Raw genomic sequence first — 21,855 nt, 5'->3', positions numbered from 1 at the left:
AGGTTTCATGCGCGTCTGCTACAGTGGTTTCTTCTACCCTTCCAGAGAGCGCATACCAGTCATTCCCAGATCAAAGTGCAACTTCCGAGCAAACCCCAATGGTCCCTGCGTTGGTGGATGTCCTCCAGACTTCTCCGGGGATGCCCATTCAAGGAACCGGAACGCATCCAGGTCACGACGGACACCAGCGTGTTTGGATGGGGAGCCCACGCCTTGGACAGGGTGGCTCAGGGACGCTGGTCGGATCAGGAGTTGGCGAACAGCATAAATTGGTTAGAGTTACGGGCCATCCGCCTAGCCCTTCTGGAGTTTCGGGACATTGTATCACACAATCTTGTGTTGGTCTTGACCGACAATGTGGCCTCCAAAGCCCACATCAACCGTCAAGGGGGCACCCATTCCAGGGCTCTGATGCTGGAGGCGGAAAGGTTACACCATTGGGCGGAGTCCAGACTTTTGTCGATTCGGGCGGAACACATCTCGGGCGTGGCCAACACGCAGGCAGACTGGCTGAGCAGGGCCACTGTGGATCAAGGGGAGTGGCAACTCCACCCCGTTCTCTTCCAGGAGCTCTCTTGCCAGTTCGGCAAACCCGAGGTGGATCTATTTGCACACCCGCACAACGCTCAGCTCCCTCGCTTTTACACCAGGTACCAGACCCCCGGAGCAGAGAGAGTAGACGCTCTGCGCAGCCCATGGCCGGCCGGCCTTCTCTATGCCTTTCCTCCTCTTCCGATCCTTCCGGTGGTCATTCAGAAGATTTTGACAGAGCAGGCAGAAGTGCTGCTGGTCACTCCCATGTGGTCCAGATGGCCCTGGTACGCAGACCTCGTCCATCTGTCCGTTTCGCGTCCTTGGAGGATTCCGGACGATCAGATTCAGCTCAACCAGGGAGCTCTCATACACCCGAACCCCCAGTTGCTACAGTTAGCCGTGTGGCACGTGAGCGGGCTATTCTAGCGGCCCTTCACTATTCCGACGATGTCATTGACACTATTCAAGCGGCCCGTCGTCCATCGACTACCCGTATTTACGAGGCCACTTGGCAGGCCTGTCGGTGGTGCCGCCGCACCGGGGTCAATCCCGTCAAGGCTTCGGTGCCTCAAGTTTTGGACTTTTTACAATCCGGTCTCAACAAAGGTCTGGCACCGAACACACTTCGTCGGCAGGTCACAGCCTTGTCTACGGTGATTGGAGGAGGTCAAGGTCGCTCCTTGTCTCAGCACTCGCGGGTCCGAACCTTCTAGAAAGGTGCTTCCAACTTACGTCCACCGACGGTGCACCGCTATCCCACATGGGACTTGACCTTGGTTCTCAGGGCTCTCACATCTGCTCCCTTTGAACCTATCCACTCCATCAGTCTCCGGTTGTTGACACTCAAGACTGTGTTTGCATCTTCCATCCAAACAGGGTGGTGCTTCGTTTGGACCCGACCTTCCTTCCTAAGATCAACTCCTTGTTTCACAGGACGCAGGAACTCGTCTTGCCGGACTTTTGTCCACATCCCTCCCATCCTCAGGAACGCCAGTGGCACCATCTGGATGTTCGTAGGACTCTCCGCCGCTATGTGAACTGCACGGCTTCGTTCAGGAGGTCGGAGGCACTGTTCGTTTCTTTCCAGCCTTCGTCAATGGGACAGAAGGTGTCTTCCCACACCATCGGCCGATGGTTGAAGGCGTGTATTGCGTTGGCGTACGACAGTCACTCGCGACCGGTTCCCAGGTGAATCACCCCTCATTCTACCAGGAGTGCGGCCACCACAGCGGCCTGGGCTACGCAAGCGTCAGTGGAAGAAATATGTCAGGCGGCCACTTGGGCGTCGCCCTCACCCTTTATTTGACACTACAAGATTGATGTCTATGCCTCGGCTGAGGCTTCCTTCGGGTGGAGAGTGTTGCAAAGGGTCCTTCCTTCTGCGGAGGAGCCTGACCAGCCTAACTCCCGCCCTGGGAATTAATTGCTTTGGCATGTCCCATGATTGGATTCCCTGAGCAGCACATAGGAGAATGACCGTTGTCTTACCTGAACGGTCCTTCTATGGGTGCTGCGAAGGGAATCCAAACCCGCCCGCAGTTTCGGCTGGCCAGGGCTCCACCTTGATTGTGACTCTGTAACTGACTTACCTTCTGACTGGACTTCTGTCTGTGCCTTAATACCGGATTGCCTACGGCTCGATTGACATTGACATACTTATTATTCGGCGGACTTCGTGCGAAAACTGGAGAAGTCCAGCCAGAGGAGGCATGGTTTGAAAATTTTACATACTCAGTCTCAAGGCTAGAGGGCTAAGTTAACCCATGATTGGATTCCCTTCGCAGCACCCATAGAAGGACCGTTCAGGTAAGACAACGGTCAATTCGCTGCTTGCTTTCTTCTATCTTCAATTTTAATTTAGCTCTAAGTCTTTTTGGGTTTTCTCTTTTGTAATAGTAAAATTTTTCTCACCATTTCCGACACCCTCTCTCTCCTGTTCTGCTTCCATTTCAGGGGTCTGTCCCAACCTTTTGCAACTTCAATGGCTGCGCTTCTCTTGTAGCGGGAAAAGAGAGCTTCTGGATCGATCAGGGGCTTTGCGATGTCCCTGAGATCAGCAAGATGTGCCTTTCTGTATCAACCGTCTCTACGGGACGGTTTAGGTCCAAAAAGGACCGTCCAGCAGCAGAGATATCGACAGCAATCCTGGAGCTCCAAGATTGCATGTCATATCATAGCGACATCAGCCCCGCCCTCTATTCTCCACACTTTTTAGCAGTAATTTATTAGCACAGGAAAACAGGAGTTATAATTCAAACATACCTTGCCATTTTGTCACAGTCACAATCACTGGTGAAAGTAAAACTGCTTCTTATCCTCCCACTCATATATTCCCAATTGAAGTATTGATATTTAAATAGCTCATACAATGTGTTCCTGTACCAGTGGATCCAATAGCTATAGTCTTGTTCTCTTTTCATAGTGTTACATCTCAAGTTATTTGGCCAGTCTGAACCAAAACTGTTTATCTACATAGCCTGTTTTCTGAATCACTGCCCTGAGATAGAGAACGTTGGGTCTGACTTAAACATATATTCAGGATTCACTGGTCTCATAAAACAGGCTGTTAAGAGATCTGTATTAATCTATTCAATGCACTCCCTGGTGTAAGGCATGTTTCTCTTCTCTACCGTAATATCTAACACAGTGAAGAGAATCACATTTGGGAAAAATAAGGTTTGAGATTATGTTTAGAATTATTTAGTTAACATGTTTTACTAACTCCTAGTCAATTTAAGGGATGGGGGTGGGGGGTTGTTAGCCAAGACAGCAAGCCAGAAACTAGGAAACTCACTTCTTTAGTACTCTCACCTTAGACCCACTGGCAACTAAATTATTTTGGGCCAGCCTCTCTTTCGTGGCTCTGGGAAGGACACAATGGCCAACCACTTCTGAAAATCTTGTCAGAACTGCAGGGACTTGTCCAGGCAGTTATCAGGATTCAACACTGACTTAAGAAACAAATGAAAAACACTACAGATGTTAAGAATGGGCTGCAATATATTCATTTAAGATAAATGTAAATTTAGTATAATGTCACTACTATCAGAAGCTGGTTGGATAGACTAGTGTGATTATATCACACCTCCAAATACTATGGATGGGCATTTGAAACCATAAATGGTTAAAAGAATTGAAAGTGTTAGGTATCTTGCTTATACCAAATGTTTAGGTTGGTACAACAGCTATGTGTAATAATTTTTCTTTCAAGTATCATATTGAAGACTTCAATGGCAAAATGTTTTTTAACACCTAGGCAATTGTGGAAAAAAAGATGGAAAAGAAAATGGGTTTGGTTTCTCTCCCAATTCTCTCGTTATAGGGATTGGATTTTATTTTTTAACCAATCAGACTTAACTGTATTTTTTTTCTGCTATAAGTAAGGGTATTTACTTTATTTTTCTCTTTGGTGGCATTTTTTTGAGGGCTCTAGTGGATTAAGAGGCCACTGATTATTATCTTGGGTATGAATGACATAATCATTTTTCCGTGAGTAATAAAGCCAGTTAAAATTGGACTTGTATTAATTTTATTTGTAGAAAATTCTTCATGTGATATTCACAGTAACATTCTACACAGTATTTGCTACCATGGTGAAGAATTACTGTAATGTAAGTATCTCTAAGAAAGTCCCATACCTGTAAAATAAGTTAAGTAATTCAGATATGAAATAGCAAATTCTGGCATATTCTTTTGGATCTCATCTCCAATAAATTTTCCCCTGCTTCATTCCTTAAGCAGTTTATCAGATTTCATGCCAAAGTTGCCTGAGTCACACTTACACTTACTTTGGCAGCCACATTCATTTATTTTTGTAGTTGGTAGCAAGGCAAAATGTCTTGAATATTAGGAAGCAACTGAATCTCAAAATACAGTACATTTATTTATTTAGCTGAGTTTCTCAGTTCTGTGAAATAACGCAGAGTTACTAGTGTCTGTAAAGTGTCACAGATCAGTCCCATGGTCTCTGTTTTCAAGGAAATTCAGATATAAGAGGGAGGAAAGCAAGTTACAATCATCACATAAGCCTGCCTAGATAATATTGCTCTGTCCCCTTTGATTGACAACTGCCTTGTTAAAAAGAGTGTAGCAATTTGTTTTAAAATATGTATTGTATTTATTTACAGCTGTTTATACTAATGTGATCTACATTTTGGAAACATTTTTAAAGAAAGATTGGGAATAATTTGTAATAAGTAATTACTTTGGATTACACAGATGTAGTTAATTTATGTAGATAAAATATTCTAAAACCTGAAGGAAAATTTCCTAAAGTTTGTTATATAGTTGGAGTTGTAAGAGGTCATCTTTCCTTTCTAGCAATATTTGTCTACCAAAACTAGAAAAAAGCTTAAAAGAATACTGGTTTTTAAAGAAAAGGAAGTATAGAAAGAACTACTATAGACTGCAGTGTAACCACAAAGTTGCAAGTAAACATAACCTTTAATGTGCAGTGACAATTTACCAAAACAAAATAACAATAAGAAAATGAATATCTTTATTTGTAAACAAATAACCATTTGCTGTTTTGGGATAAAAAAAATTACACTGGGGATTCCATTGTTTATAAAACCTTATATTTTATTTTTTTCTCCTTATTAGATTTTAAATTTTGCACAAAGGAAGGTGGTCTTTTAGTTCTATAGGTTGAACTTCCTTTCACACGTTGCCCTTTCAAATGAACAATGTATGGCAGCAGAGGTGGTTTCCGTATAGTTACCAGTGTTCCTTCAGGAGTATAGCATTTTAATTGCATTTTGTTATTTGAAGGAGCCGTAACTGCAACCCAACCTACAGAGAGGAAATACATCACTTTATTACTAAACAAATAATAACTCTTAATTTGATTTACTGTGAACTTCAGTTTGAGTGATGCAACGGAGTCATATTAATTTCCACATTAGGACCAAAAGCAAGAGCTGTTTTCAAAAATCTTCAGTGTTTATCCAAAAAGCCTTCAGAACAATACTTTACAATGTCAACAAAATCAAGACCAAACATTAGTCTTAAGTATTAAAGTTCTTTTTCTGTAGTAAATGGAAACAGTATTGTAAAAATGGGTTGCTCCCTTCATGTGGTGTAACTAAAAGATTGCAGTATTTCCTTGTCTGACAAGAGAGTACTCTCTTTTTCAGGTATGGGATAGAAAAACAATGGGAACCACAAAGGCAATTTATAGGAAAATGTTCCTAATCCTTAAGAAAATAATCCTAAATTTCCTGTTGCCATATGCCAAATTCATAGAGAAGTGTAAGCAACTACTACATAAAATAAATTCTACTGATAGAAAAAAAAATCCCTGCTCGGTGACATAAAATACTTTCCCACCAAACAACTAGCAACTTAGACATTCTGCTTGGACTTCTTTCAGAATTATTTGCTGAAGAGAAGATGCTTCTTATGTTAAGAGAGTAAAAGATTGGATCACTTTTGACTCCAATCCCATATGGATTCACATTGTGAATACAGCGACTGGGAAAGATATCCTTTCATTCAAAAATCTGGAATACGGGTATCCTTGCTGAATGATGGTAATTGGGACTAGCCACTATATCACTGACATGGTCACAAAGCATGATGTCGCTGGGGCTTACTGTGATGTCATAATTGCAAGCCAGGCACCTGAGCACCCAGATTGTGATTACATGACCTTGGAGCACTGCTAGGGCCACAACTTCACAGACTGTAAAACCTCATTCAGCACCATTTTGAATGATGGCTGAATGAGTGGTTGTAACTCAATCACTACCTGTAATAGGTCTCCTATTCAAAAAAAAAATTGAGGAACTTTACCAGCAGAAGAGAGCTTTATGTCAGCTATTGCTTCATCCACCCCAATTCCTTCCAGCATCACTTCCTGAGGAACAAGTGGTGGAAATTCATTCATTCGTTCTTCACCTCCCATTGGAACCTTGTGTTACAAATTAGAAAGACAGTCTTTTAAATAATAAAAATTAAGATTCATCTGACAAAGCTAATCAGCAAGTTATACACTAAGTAATAACACTTCAAGGTGGCTCAGTGGCTAAGATGCTAAGCTTGTCGATTAGAAAGGTTGGCGGTTCAAATCCCTAGAGCTGTGTAACGGAGTGAGCTTCTGCTACTTGTCCCAGCTTCTGCGAACCTAGCAGTTTGAAAGCATGTAAAAATGAAAGTAGAAAAATAGGAACCACATTTGGTGGGAAGGTAAGTGTTCCGTGCACCTTTGGCATTTAGTCCTGCCCGCCACATGATCACGGAGACATCTTTGGACAGCGCTGACTCTTCCGCTTTGAAACGGAGATGAACACTGCCCCCTTTAGTCGAGAACGACTAGCATATATGTGCAAGGGGAACTTTAACCTTTTAATAACACTTCAGTAATTTTCGTAAGTATCTATACCAGGTAAATACTATTTATAATCAATTTCTGCCTTCAGTTTTATAATGTAAAAACAAAACAATAAAAGTAGAAAGCAAAAGAAACAGAAAAAGTTGGAAGCCCAGTGATTTAAAAAAGCATTGAAATTGCAAGAGCGTCTCTAAAAAACGATTTAGGTGAAGCAGTAGATGAATGGTGGGTTTTTATGTGAGGAAAACTACATCTGAATACACATGGACAAAAAAGGTAGAAGACAAGATTAAAGAATTTCAGAAGCAGTTAAAATGAGAGTGAAAAGGATAATGGAAAAAGAAGATGGACAGACATCTGAGATATGGCTGAAGTGATCAGAGAAAAATGAAAATCAGCTAACAGAATGAAAAAAACGAGACAAAAAGATAAAGCTACTGAAATAAACATTGCAATATGCCAGAAAGAAAATAAAGCGGATAGCCCAAACAGCAAATGTGATGAATACTGAAAGATAAAGAAGACTAATAAATTCTGTACTTTAAAGTATAATATATCATTTTGACACAGACGTTGATTCTTACAAGAGTATATCTCAAGACTCTCCTTTTACCACGGGTAGTCCTAAGTTTGGGAAATTGGGCCAACTGTAGGAGATGACCAGGTTGAGCCCAAGAGTTGGATCAAATGCATCATCAATTTGGAGTGTCTACACTCCTGTAAGAAACCCAAGTCAATCTCCCTTGAAGTCCATTGACTTATCTGACGCCAATTCACCTTCACTGTTAGTAATTCAGATTCCTTGTGTATAAGTAGTTTACTACATAAACTTGTAGTATTTTTGAACTCTATCCTAGTTCCTGATTTCTTCTATCTGACACCAACCCTGCTATCCTGTGAAATCAAATGCAGAACTCCAAAAGAAGAATCAAAGCTAAACTGCAGTGTTTATTACACAGCGTGTGCTGGTGGGACTCACTCCAGAGACTTTTGAGAGGAAACCCTATCCAACAAAGGGATGCACTCATGTTTATACATCCCAGAAAGATGGGATGACACTAGAACAACTAATAGATGATGTCAGCATACATATTCATAAGTAAAGGGTCTCAAGTTATTATAGGTAATGGATTTCAGGTTACTATCTGAAAGAAGGGGGCAGTTTGAGAATGCCAAGTGTCAAAAATAAATAAATTCTCATTGCAAATGTATGGGATTATCCTAAAAAGATAACAAGATGGCCTTATATTTCTATGTATCAACTTGCTTTAATCAATTCCACTCATCTAAAATTGATTTTCCCCACAGGCCAACATATAATTAAGTTAGAAGAAATGAACTAAATTTGCTTAAACTTGAAACTTATCTTTGAATTAAGTTGTTTTGTGGGTAAAAGCTGCCAATTTCAACAGAACATGCAACCCTGTTAAGTAATTCATAAGCAGAGAACAATGCATGGGAAACGTTTCAATATTTACCAAAGGACTGCATCTTGACAGTAGTGAGAGTTACTTTTCTACATAAAGGATGAGTGTCAATGAACCTACTTAGTGATTCTTTCTTTGTATTATATTTTACCTGGAACGTACATAAAAGCTGCTTTTTACTATCTTTCCAGAGATTGGAAAGACACAATGTGCAAAATTATTATCATTTTGCATAAAGTGGAAGACCACCAAGATAGGGAAATTTTGTTTGAGACAACACAGTCATGGTATTGTCTAACAACAGAACAAAGCTTCTCTTGTCCAAGTCCCAAGAGGCATAATAATGAATGCCTGTGAACGGAGAGAATCACAAGGCTCAACAGATTCTCCAGTCAGTGTACATAAGTGCTGGCTTACCTTTAGTAGTGGTTGACCTGCATGCTTTTGATAGACAGCATCTGCTTTTTCTGTGGCGGTAATATGCACCGGCAACAAATTAGAGGCCACAACAGAAAACCAGGAGGACTGATTCCCCTAAGGAATAAAAAGTTTGAAAATTACACTGCTTGAAAAATTCTACAGTATTTCTTTTCAATTAAGTTTTAAAAACCAACTTTATTAACTAGTGTAATGATAACTTAGCTTCTGAAGGCTGCTAGTCTACTAAAATAAAGTAAATGAACTTCATAGTAAAACAAAAGCATTTTAGTCCCCACAGCTGAATTATTCAACTTTTATTGGAATAATGTAGTGTTAGTTTATTATTCTGTATTATCCTATTTAAAAATGAAGTAATAAGCTTAGGTGTGTTTTTTTTTTGAGGAAAAACATTTCTTCTAATTCATATGGATGAAGACCAAATAATTTTAAAGCAATGTAAGATATTGGCATACTGAATAAAATGAGTCATAACAAGTCATAGTCTGGTATTCCATCCTTCTTCTTTGTCCTTCACATTCATTTTCTCATTCACAGCAAAAAGCTGTTGATCTTACCAAGGTAATTATTTGATAGACCAAAAGGGAAGGCTTAATTCCTTTTCTAGTGAGAAAGCAAGGCCCCCAAAAACATTTTTCTTGTCCTTTGAGATAAAACTTTCAGTTATGGGAACTGACTTTAGCCATATGGCAGTGCCAACTGTATTCTTGGAATCACATAACCAAAAAAAGTACAACGAAATACTGAGATTAATTTTCCATCCCTATTCTGTTAATGTTCTCTGTGTGGAATGCCTCTTTATAGACTTTTAATTCTATATGATACTTTGGGAAGGTGTGTGTGCGGTTATCAGTGACCAAAACTGCTACACAGTACATTCATTACACGTTTTTGGTCACCAGGTAAAAATGTATTAAACATTCTTAGAGAGATTTGCACATCTATTATAATTATAATCTCTGCAGGATTATGCTGCATCTGCAAAATTCTTTGTCTATTTTTGTAATGTCTAATGAATGTTGAAGGAGAAACCCAGGTTGCTATCTTGCAGAGGTAGGTTAGGCTAGAACTGCCACATCACTTTTCTCCTCACAAAAGATATGTTTCCATGACTCCCTTCTTTCAGATGATATGGTTGGTATGTTTGGGATTGCTTCTATTGTCTGTATTCTGCACTGCACACACACAAACACACACACCCCTCCTTGCAGGTGCGTACTTTTCTGGTCTTCACTTGAAATTATTTCTACATGTGGAATTCCTGATGCTGCTACTCGGTGGTAGCTGGTTAGGTGTACACAAAAGTATTATCCAGCTGCTGCTTCAAAACATCTTTTTCCCACTTTTCTACTTGCCAATCACTGCATGTTCCCCTTTGGCTTGACACTCTCTGTAGAAGCTTCCCAGAGAATACAATAGCCAGTGTCTTCAGATGCCACACATCCTTCCACAAGAGATGGGACATGACTGGTCATGAAGTCAATAGTGAGGTGGCTAATTTCGGTTTCCCTGTCTGCTGTGTGATTTTTTTTTAAAAAAAAAATTAGTTCTGTGGCTTGATCCCCCGCCCCCATTTTTAAATTGGCTGCAGTGGCTGGAGTGAATGGGATGCACTGAGATGGTAGAACCCATCAAGAGGGGCTCGTCCAAAGGGACAGAGAGGAAATTCTTGTTCGTGTCTTCGTTAGAAGAGAAACTAAATTCTCTAATCCAGAGACCAATCCAACCAATCTGTTTCTGGCTTCTTTAGTTCAGAGTGATTTCTGAAAGCTAAATTTCAATACAGACTGCAAGAAGAGAACACTGGACTAGGAGACTTTAATGATTCTGAAAAAGAAATAGCTATATTCAAAGTCATTTAAGCAGCAACCCCTCCCCCCTATCAATTCTGATAAAATGGAAATGATTCAGCAGCAGGAGAACAAAAGAGAGGTGATTACTGGTGCCCTCAAACAGTCCAAATAATATCTTGTTCTATACATCATCTACACTAAGTTCAGCATTCCCATTGCAACTCTTACCTGTAAATAATCTATACGTCCCAATGCACCCAAAAATAGAGTCGTTCCAGGTTTAAGTATAAATGTCCTTGGAACAATGGCAATGGTTGGCAAAACATATTTTATTTCTTTTTCTGTTAGGAGATTTAAAACCTAAAAGAAAATCAGAAAACATATGAAAATTAGAGGCTGAAATGTTAAAATATTACGAGGGTTCACAAATAGATGACATGTTGGATGTGGCTAAAATATAGGAGCATTGATGAACAGCACTCATACAGACTCATGCAATAGCTAGGATCCACAACTGTCTTGAATCCACAATTCAAAACAAATAAACTCAGTTGCAATTATCCTACTTTTTATAACAAAGGAAGCAGCCTGACGTGTGGCAGTTAAAAGGGATTTCATGTAGAGCTGAAAGAAAAAGCAGTGAAGCATGTAAAACTTCTTAATACTACTGATGGCAAGATAATACTTGTGTAGCTGCTCTTCAGGTGCTGTAATGCCTACTTTACTTAGTTACGATTGAATTAATGAGAATTGTAATCCATGTGGCCATAATCCAAAAATGAATATGCACAATATAGATGTACTGTAATTTTCTGCAGCCTTAAGTGCCAAAATGATAATAATAATAATAATAATAATAATAATAATACAGTATTCTGTTTCCAAAATAATGCACAACCCTATTCAGCATGCTGAAGGACAATAGTTAATCAGCAGTTTTACAATAATGCAGGGCAAACAATTTTTAAATCATGGGCAATTTCCAAAAGCCTAATGTTTACCTTTCAATGCAATGAGATGAGGAGAATTAAACATTTCAGTGAACAGCTGCCACCCAATAAAAGAGAGCAAAGTTATTGTTTGGAAATCTTCTTGGCTCAGAATAGTTATATTTCTCAACCTTCTTCCAAACTATATTGCATTTTTTATTAAGCTAAGAATCAAGTTAAATGTTGGAAGTTTAAACATTTTTCAAAAAAACATGATTAAAAGTTTGAAAAATGGTTAACAGGAATCAGGAAATAAAAGTCAGGATTAAAGATAAGAAAAGCTAAAACATGGATATTATTTCTAACACTATCGTCTGTTAAAGGGGGCAAACATATCTGAGGCAGTATCTTCCTCCTCTTTTCCCCATAACAGCCCTGCAAGATAGGTTGGGCTGAAAGTGATTGGCTGAAAGTTAGTCAATCAGTCAATACTGTATATAAATCAATCTCTCTCTAGCTCTCTCTCTCTCTCTCTCTCTCTCCCTCACTCCCTCCCCCTCCGCCCCTCTCTCTGTGTGAGTGAAGGGTGGGTTGCTGCCGGCATTACTGCCGGTTTGGTGCGCATGCAATTTTGCCCATGTTCTTCCCCAACCTCCTCACTCTCCAACTCTGCTGCGAGCTCCGCAGGCCACCGGTGGACCACAACACCTATATAAAGAGGAGGTGTACCGACAAATCAGTAGGGAATGTGGCCCCTTGAACTACAAAACAGCTTTTGAGGCCAGTTATTCTGGTATTCTTGACAGCAATGGGATTTGGGTGCATTGCATTGCATTGGTCCTAGTCATTCTTCCCTGTGTTCTGCTGGCAGCCTGCGGAGCTGGCAGCAGAGTCAGACAGTGAGGTTGGGGATGAACATGGGCCAGTCCTGAAGTCTGGGGAAGGCTCGGACGAGGGCTCTGTGTCGGAGGCAGAGAGGAGGGCAGGGCCATCTGGGAGTTATGTGCTGCCCCCAAAGCCTCCAGAGTCAGACATCAGTGAGGCAGAGGAATGGAGAGCCTGTTCCCAGTGCACGCATGCAGAGCTGCCAGAAGGCAAGAACAGTTAAGACAAAAGGAGTGACTTAGGAGTAAGGCTTGGAGATGATTGGCCCCTCCCATAAGACATAAAAGAGGAGCAAGACACATGAGCCTTTGCAGGAAGCAACTTCGTTCTGGTCGGTTTAAATTCTGAAGCTCTGTTTTCAATCTGTGCTCTATTTGGCCTTGCCAAGTTAATTGGCAATGAGGTCTTTGACAGTGTTTCAAGAAAGATAAAGATGGGTGTTTATCAGCCTTTTCCCAAAAGACTGTAGCAGATTTCTGTCGGACTCTTTACAAACTATTTGTGATTCATTACAGGCTGTGAATGAACTTAATTCATAGCCGTTGAAATAAAAAGAGGGTTTTGGGGACTAAGCGTGAGCTTTTTACTGTCTCAGGAAGCCTAGGTCAGAAGACCCTGTTAACCTTTCTTGAACATTATCTTATGGTTCTATTCTGTTTCCCCAAAAATAAGACAAGGTCTTATTTTCTTTTGACCCACAAAATATGGCTTCTGCCTTATTATCAGGGGAGGGCTTGTTTTGGGGTTGCCGGGCGGTTCCTCTCTTGCAAGCGGGCTCCCAAAGAGCTGGGCACAGCTTCATGGGCGAACGGCTGTGTTGCACTGTCGCAGCAATGCACGTTCATGATCAGCCGCCCGGCAAACCCCCTCTCCAGCCGGGCAGAGTGCCATTCACTGACCTAGGGGGTATCCCTAAGGCGCCAAGCCACGTGGTGCTGTGTCCACCCCCCAGCTCCCACCGCATGGCACATTCGGGATATCCCCTAGGTCAGTACATGGAGCTCTGCCTGGCTGGAGAGGGGGGTTGCGTGAGCGCGTGTTCCACCTCCAGCTTGCATGCTTCCCAACCTCACCATGCCCTGGCCCATCTCTCCCTGCAGGGCCAGGGCACTGCTGCCACGCTCTGAACATAACTTCTTCCTTGGCTTCCAAACTCCGGAACTCGGCTTCCAATTCTTCCATGGTTGTGGGCAGGCTGCTGGACAGAGAGTCTTCTGGACAGAGAGTTTTCCAGCAGCCTGCCCACAACCATAGAGCACACTTCTAGACTGGCCACTGCTGGAAGAATCGGAAGCCGAGTTCCGGAGTTTGGAAGTCGGAGAAGTTATGCTCGGAGTACGGCGGTGCCCTGGCCCTGCAGGGAGAGCTGGGAGACTGGGGCCGGAACAGGCACTTGCGCAACCCTCCTCTCCAGCCGGGCAGAGCTCTATGCACTGAACTAGGGGGTATTCCGAATGTGCAATGCCATGGGAGCGAGCAGAGCGCCACGTGGCTTGATTCCTTAGGGATACCCCCTAGGTCAGTGAATGGCGCTCTGCCTGGCTGGAGAGGGGGTTTGCCGGGCGATTGCTCATGAGCGTGGTCACCTCATGGCTGCTTCGCCACTGAGGCTGCGCCCGGCTCTTTGGGAGCCCACCCGGCAACTCTCCCCCTCTGGCCAGGAAGAGCACTGCTCACTGACCTAGCGGTATCCAGAAGGTGCGCAACATGAGCACCTTTCTCCCCCCCTGGCTCCCATGGCTTGGCGCCTTCAGGATACCGCTAGGTCGGTGAGCGACGCTCTGCCTGGCCGGAGGGGGGGTTGTTCAGGGAGATTATTTTCGGTGGGGGCTTATATTGTTGCCCACCTGAAAAATGTGGCAAGGCCTTAGTTTCAGGATAGGTCGTATTTTGGGAGAAACGGGGTATACAGTTTTTGGCTACAGTTCTTTTTTGTCCTTTGTTTTATTCAACATTTACATAAAGGCAGCTGGACATAAAATGCCATCAATATGTCTGCTAGCAGTATCAACTAGCACTTAGCGTCAATGAATGGGTTGAATAAAAGTGAAGTACACCTAAAATTAAATCCAGATAAAACAGAAATAATATTAGTCAGAAGAAAGTCATGTTTTAGATGGGTTGCAATCAGTGGTGGGTTCCGGATCCCATTGCAACTGGTACGCCGCCAAGCGTCCAGGCGTCCACGACGTGCACATGTGCAGCACACATATGCGTACTTACCGCCTGCGATGCTCCAGCTGCTCGGCAGAGCATCACGCAGGTGCCGTATACTTCGTGTGCATGTGCAAAAGCCCCGATCAGCTCAAATACAGATAAGGAGGGCCCTCTGGAGCATCGTACCTGAACGGTATCTGGTGCTCCCAGCAGGCACCAATATGCCCGTACCGGGGCATACCGGTCATATCCCACCACTGGCTGCAATACACTTGAAAGCTCAGGTTTATAAGTTTGAAGTACTTTGATCTTTGGTTATCTCTGCTTTGAGAAGTGGAGCTAATGGTAAAAAAAAACCATGAACAATACAAAGCTTTATTTTCCATCTTTAGTCATTCTTGAGTATTTTGAACTTGGCAATATTTATCAAATTATTAAATGATGACTAGCTTACAACAATGATGTTGATAAATGATAACTTTGTAAGGCTTTGATAGAGCATGTATGTAACCGAAATTTCACATTTAATACTTAGTGTAAGCTATTTAAACCTAAATTAAATCAGATGTTTCCTTTCATTGGCAAGATTTCAAAATAAATTGAAAAATAAAAGTAGTTGTCACTATTTTGAAAAAGTTTTGTGAAAAAAGTCCAACTATAAATAACACAACTATGTATACAAATAGAATCATTGTATAAGCCTTTTTAGTATTTTGTAAATACATAGTTGTGTTATTTATAATGGGTTTTTTTTCACAAATGCTCCAAGTAGCCTGACAGTCCATATATGAAATACATTTTCAGCTCATCAATACTTAAAACAAAGAAGAATTAAGATCACAGGAAGCTGCTGAAATAGTGATTTCATTTCTGTTTGAAATATCAAACAAATTTAACAGTATACTCACACATTCATCTTTTATAATCCCTGGTGTGTCATGAAACCAACGACAATCTTTCACTTCATTGTATGTCAATTCAATTTTTGTGGTATTAGCTTTGCGTGGAGGGGAAGGTTCTTCCTCCATGCTCATAGACAATGCCTCAAAATCAAAATCAATTTCAATATTTTTCTCATTTTTTTCAGGTTGTTTAAAGGTTCTTCCAATTCTTCCTGTATCAACAATAGAAAGATACACAGGTAGATGTAGATTATTCATGTTATTTTGTGATATATTGTTCTGAGGCTAGCAAATGCAACATCCATTGCATTAGTCCATAATACAATTTTTTATTTTATTGTAGTGCATTATGAAAAATTAAAAAATCCACTGCTTTAAAGTAAGGTGGATGCTAAGTACAACAGTCTCTCACCCTGTAAATTGTGACTCCTCTCCATTGTACATTCTAAACATTTGTCCTATTTTTTAAACCTTCTGATCAGTTAACTAAAAAATACAGGAAGGTATTTTTTTTTTAAACTCATATCTTCCAGACTCAAAAGACTGTGGAAATAGTAATAACATAAACTATATATTAATGGAATGTGCTCTGATAAATCTTAGCTTATAAATATTCTTGTAAATATTTTCATGGTATAGATGTGGTATCTTCTAGATTGAAGGTTCTTTTCATATGTACTAGGGGAAATATTTGCTTTGGAAAATTAAGGTAAGTTTCCAAATTGGTAATTTTTAATTTCTGAATCAATTTAGAAAAATCTGGTTCTCCATGTGCACAGAAATACCTAAACTATCCAAAACAATTTGGAGCCACCTAATCTGATTATTTAGGTGGATTTTCTAGTCAGATAATTAAAAAGATCCATTTTAGATATGCAATAATATCTGTGTTTAATTGATCATTAAATATGTGGACAGTTTTGGAAAGATCTATCAAATATTTGTGAGTTGCAGCACTTGCACAGTTCCCAAAGGCCTTACCTACCTATTAAGTATCCTTGTTTTTTTAAAATATTCAGCTGCTTTTGTTCATTTATACTGAGGTCTTCTTCACTTTTTTCTGAATCTTCCTTTAGCCTTTCTTGTCTCCTGAGTACTCTGTAAGGTGTAGGATTAATAATTGGAAATTTCAGAAGGTTCAATGTAGTACCTAGGAGGAAAAAATGGAAAAATAAAATCCATAAATTTCCATGGTTGGTCTATACAGAATTGGCAAAGAATTAAGATACTAGAATAGGTTTAAACAATATAGATCACAAAATTGTTTTGTGAGGCGTGAAAGAAACTGTAGCTACAGGAAGTCCCTATTAAGAAAATGAGATAATGGATAGCAATTAAGGTTAAAAGAAGAAATATTAAGTCAATAAATTCCCACTTCAAATCCTGCCTCAACCATGACTAACTTTAAGCAAGTTTGAAATATCAATATAATATCAGCTTATCTTACACCGGTCAAATGTATTACAAAGCATACATTATCATTATATCCACAAATTAAAGTAACAGTTGATAAACCTTTTTTGGTCTAGGGCTGCATTATGATTTCCTGCCTCGTTTGATGATTCCAGGGTCTGTGGTAGTGGTATCAATAGAATAGAGATAGGAATATTTTTGCTTCCTATCGTCTCCATTAATCCCCCATCCCTCTAAACAGTTTGATTCAGTAAAATCTAGTGCACTGATTTTGCTCTTTCATTCTCCCTCTCTAAATAAACAATTCCGAAACATTGCTACTTCTATAGCAGAAACTGAAAATGGCATGAGAACCATATTCATTTTACCCAACTTTAAATTAAATAATCCTTGGAATTATGTTAGTCCCTTCAAAGATCCCAGTGTTAATTTGTAATAGACAGCTGATTAATGTGTTATTTAGTTACATTGAGTTTTAGTTTTCTAATCCATGAATAGAGTCATCTCCAAGTGGAAAATATGACAGATATATTTGTCCTTGAATTATCTTTACAAGAACAGAACAACTTTCCTAGTGTTTCCTTCTGTTTTTTTTTCTTTCCTTCTTCCATTCTAGCCTACAAATCTCATTATTTCCTGTTAGCTCTACATCCAAGTAATGCTAAATCTGCTACAATACAGTTACTCTTCAACCTAAAACTACAATTGACCCCAAAATTTCTCTTACTAAGCAAGATAGTTGTTAAGTGAAGCATGCCTCATTTTATGACCTTTTTGCCACAGTTGAAAGCAAATCACTGCAGTTGTTAAGTGAATTGTGTGGTTGTTAAGTGAATCTTGCTTGCCCTGTTAACTTTGCTTGTCGGAAGCCAACTAGGAAGATTGCAAATGGAAATCATATGATCCTGGGACATGCCAATTGCTAAGCATCCAAATTTTGATCATGTGACTGTGAGGATGTGGCAACAGTTATGTGAAAAGTGGTCATAAGTCCCTTTTTTCAAATGTAACTTTGATCACTAAATGAATGCAAGTCGAGGATTACCTGTATGTTTTTGAGATCAATACAGTAGGCTAGGTAGTGCTACCTAATGAGGCAAAACCAATGAACAGTTGAGACAGATTCACCTTATTGTATTGTTATTTTACTTGAAAGGCAGTTTTAAGACAGTTTTGAGAAAAAAAGCAATTGTTAGATATTTAGGGAAAAAATTATAAGGCTTTCGTTACATTATTATATAAACATTTAGGGATTCTGTATAAAGACTAACAGAGGTCTCAGAATAACTTTTATTTGAGAAATGTTATGTCAAACCTATGACACTTACCCTAGTTATGTTTAAAAGTTAAATTTTCTTAAAGAAAGACTGAATTCTTCACAGCCATAAAATGAATTGAACAGTAACATCTTTTACTAGTTAACTCAATGGCTGTTATCAAAGTGTTCTCAACACACTTGTTCTAAAATTATTAGCATTAGGTTTCAAACACCATTAGTTGTCTAGCAAGAATTATTAGCCTTTCTATAATTCTATTGTCTCCTTTACATTAAACTATCATTTTCAGTAATCATGCTGCTACTTCTTGCTGGGAAATCCTTGTGAGGTGCAGCAGCTGGAATGTGTAGACTAGTCAGCTGTGACATTGCCCAGGGTGCACCATGAGGCTAGTCACACCTTCAAAGACAATTAGCTATAAAAAAGGAGTGGCAAAAATGTGAAGCAAACCTATTATTACTTATACACATGGATTGTCATGATCAAATTTTCAAATCTCGAAGCCGCCATGGAAACTTGGACAGCAATTAGTCAAAAAATACTTTGACGTTGAGATAGCAGGGCACCTTCTCACCCTGATCTGTTTAATTTAGTATGTGACACAGTACAGCTTTGATCTCCAAGGAAAATCTGGACAGCCTCAACCAAATTTGAACCAACCATGGCAGGTGTCAATATTGGAAATATAAATGCAGGCTGGTTGATCATCCTGACTGTGGAAACGTGGAAATATGTGAAAAATCCAATTTCATCTCAGCAAAAGGATTTCTATACAAGAAGAGCTAGTATGATAAAGTAGTTAAAGTGCTGGCCTAGAAACTAGGAGACTGTGAGTTCTAGTCCTGCCTTAGGGATGAATGCTGGCTGCGCAACTTTGGGCTAGTTACTTACTCTCAGCCCAACCTACCTCACATGATTGTTGTTGGTATGTATGTTTTCCACCTATAAAAATAAAAGCAGGCCAAAATCAAATAAATAAATAAAAACCATGATACAGCCTTTAAGTAATGCTTTTTAAAACAAAGTGCTCAGATGTTCCATGTGGGTTTTCCTGAAAAGGATAAGTTATTAAAGCATGCCTTAATTCCCCCTTACCAGGGAAAGGTGAGATGGTTGCTCTGTGAATCACATCAGAAGCTTTGGATTTGCAATAGTCAGAATGCAAGAGTGTATTAAAGAGAGACGACTTTCCACTGTTGGCTGCTCCTACAAGGTATACATCCCCATTTAGTTTCCAAGACTGCTGCAATTTGGAGATCAGGGTTTCTATTCCATAGCCTGTCTTGGCACTGATGAGGTGCACATCAATTATACGCTGGTTTGGGGTTCCAGAAGGCTGGCTCAAATCCACAAGGCCAGCATCCTCACAATGCTTCAACAGCAGCTCCTGGAGGTGCTTCAGGTATTTTGGAGAGTCAGCAGGCAGAAGGTCCACCTTGTTGCCTAGAACAAATAAGTGAGACTCCGTCCCCACCAACTTGGACAGATCAGGCAGAATTGAGTCAGGCAGATCCAGCAGATCCACCATGCAGAGCACAAGGTGTGAGCGTCCGTGACGAGGAGGCCGTTTTAAGGCGGCGCTCACCAGGTTGTAGTATGCCTCCCGGGACATTTCCACCTTGAGGGCTTGGTGGTGGTGCATCAGAAGCCAGCAGCGCTGGCACACAGTTCCTTCCAGCGCCTTCCTGACGGGGTCATTCCAGTCCTTCGCCCCCTTCTTCTGTTTTCCTTCATCTTCCTCCAGCTGCAGGAGCGCTTCAGGCCCCAGCAGGCTCAGGTATTTCTCGCTGGGCAGATATCCCGGCACGGCCGGATCCCGGCAGTGTAGCTCCGCGCCGCATCCAGAGCAACTCACTCCGCTCGGCCGCACCGAAGCGTCCGGCCGCCCCGTCGCTTGGTGACTCCGTGCTGCCTTCTGGCGTCCTTCTCGGGGCTGCTGCGGGTGCCCGCCGCTCTTAGGCCGCTCCTGCTCCAGCTCCTGCACCACCGCTGCCTCCACCAGCCGTTTCTCCTCATCTAAGGACAGCTCCTCGGGGATATATTCGGGGAAGACGAACTCCTCCTGCTCCATCAATTCGGGGGACACCGCCACCGCCGCTTCTCCCCAGCGCCCACGGGGTTCCTTCCCTAGTGGGAAGTGAGGGGGGCAGTCCACCGAGGTGCGGCAAAGCAGCGCGCCGATTCTTTTACCACAAGCAGGCTCGGAAAGCCGGAGCGGCCGCCAAAAGCGAGGAAGGCCCCCAGCAAAAATCCGCCGGAAGACGTTCATCGCCGTCCACGAGCAAACGAGCGGACCGGGACAACCAAAGTCGCACCAACCATGCAGCCTTTCAGCCACTTTCGACCTCTGTGGGAGGAGCGCAGGCCTAGGCGAACGGCTGAGGCTCCTCCCCTTCAAGCTCCTCCCCTTCAAGCCTGAAGCGCCCTGGAGGGCTTGAGGCCAACAGAGTTGGAAGGGACTTATGGGTCACTTAGTCCAATCCCCCTCTCTCAAGCAGAAGACCCTACACCATTTCTGACAAATGGCAGTCCAATCTCTTCTTGAAAGTCTCAAGTCAAGTGATGAAGCCCCCACAAATTCCGAAGGCAAGCTCAAATTCCTCTCTTAAAAATTTAGAGTTCAGGATTCAGTTTTAAGGGTTAGACATGAGCAGAATTCACAAAAGTTCCGGATTTGTCTTGAAACGTTTGAATAATTTCAGCAGTGCCACGCTGGGGCTCTCAAAGGAAGCGAAAGTGGGACTTTAGAGAAGCAGTATAGGAAGAGAAATGAGCCTGTGAAGTTTGGTGTTGGAGAAAACTCCTGCCATAGACAGCTATGAAAACAAATCCTATCAGAGCTGAAGAAGCTTCTTGGATGAGAAATGAAATGTCTTCACAGAAAAAACGAAGTCCAGTTGCCTCCAAAAAAAGCACCTTTAGGACAACTACGATCTGGATGACTGAGAATGATGAAAACAAACATATAATCAAAGAAATCAATCCAGAGTTGTCACTCAAAGCATAAATAACCAGGAACAAATTATCCTACTTCGGACACATTCTGCAAAGACCTAACTTCATAGCTGTGATGCTGGGAAAGGTGGAAGACAAGAAGAGAATGACCATCAGCACGGTGAATGGGTTAAGTTACAATGGCAATGAGTGTACCAATTGGGAGACTTGAAAGAACAGGTTAGGGACAGATGTCATGGGGAAAATTTATGTGGTTTCTAGGATTGAAAATGACTTAATGGCACATAATCAACCAATACTGGAACACACACAAAACCCTTTTTTGCAGCTACTGATCCACAACTGAATCAGAAATCTACGACCAACAAATTCGAATGTAAACATTTTTTGAAAACAAATGTATTTATTTTGAATATTCAAACTAAATGTGTTCACTTATTTAGGAATAACACATTAACTGCATACTCTACTGCATTCCACACGAATTGCTTCTCTTAAGCAAATGAGCACATTGGGTGTCTTAAAGAGCATTAAAAGGGTTGCTGTTCCTGAAGGAGTGTACAATTCCAACTATATTCAAATTATTCCTAGAACAGTAACAGACTGTGAATCAATAACAGACTGTGTGACCCATTAGATATTTTTGGCTCCAGTTAATGAATTCAATGACTATTATTTTTTTAGGAGAATTTTGTAAATGCAGTGATCCTGTTAAGGATATATTATGGAAGACAGGGAGAAAAATAAACTCTTGAAATAGCTACGCAAATACTACATTTTTGAAAATCTCCAAAACAAAACATACTTGAGGCTG

At 41.2% G+C, this 21,855-nt stretch overlaps 1 protein-coding gene across 1 annotated transcript; it reads right to left on the bottom strand.

Annotated features, from left to right (window-relative positions):
- Positions 1-4,958: 4,958 nt before the first annotated feature.
- Positions 4,959-20,464, bottom strand: NOA1 (nitric oxide associated 1). The gene is made up of 7 exons (XM_032214003.1): positions 19,182-20,464; positions 16,382-16,546; positions 15,403-15,608; positions 10,752-10,883; positions 8,710-8,826; positions 6,328-6,445; positions 4,959-5,325 (listed from the first exon to the last, which is right to left on the bottom strand). Exons 1-7 carry the CDS (start codon positions 20,353-20,355, stop codon positions 5,099-5,101), a joined length of 2,139 nt encoding a protein of 712 aa, XP_032069894.1. The 5' UTR covers positions 20,356-20,464; the 3' UTR covers positions 4,959-5,098.
- Between the last annotated feature and the right edge of the window lie 1,391 nt (positions 20,465-21,855).

Source organism: Thamnophis elegans, chromosome 3 (assembly GCF_009769535.1).
Source record: "Thamnophis elegans isolate rThaEle1 chromosome 3, rThaEle1.pri, whole genome shotgun sequence".
Classification (NCBI taxonomy): Eukaryota; Metazoa; Chordata; class Lepidosauria; order Squamata; family Colubridae; genus Thamnophis; species Thamnophis elegans.
This window is presented reverse-complemented; position numbering and strand designations above follow the sequence as displayed.

Bases quoted from the DNA above. Each gene is read 5' to 3' on its own strand.
- NOA1 (XM_032214003.1), bottom strand. From the start codon at position 20,355: ATGAACGTCTTCCGGCGGATTTTTGCTGGGGGCCTTCCTCGCTTTTGG. The intron at 16,547-19,181 runs GTAAGGGGGAAT...TTTTCCTCCTAG, and splicing joins AACCATCTCACCTTTCCCTG to GTACTACATTGAACCTTCTG. The intron at 10,884-15,402 runs GTGAGTATACTG...ATTTTCTTTTAG, and splicing joins GGATTATAAAAGATGAATGT to GTTTTAAATCTCCTAACAGA.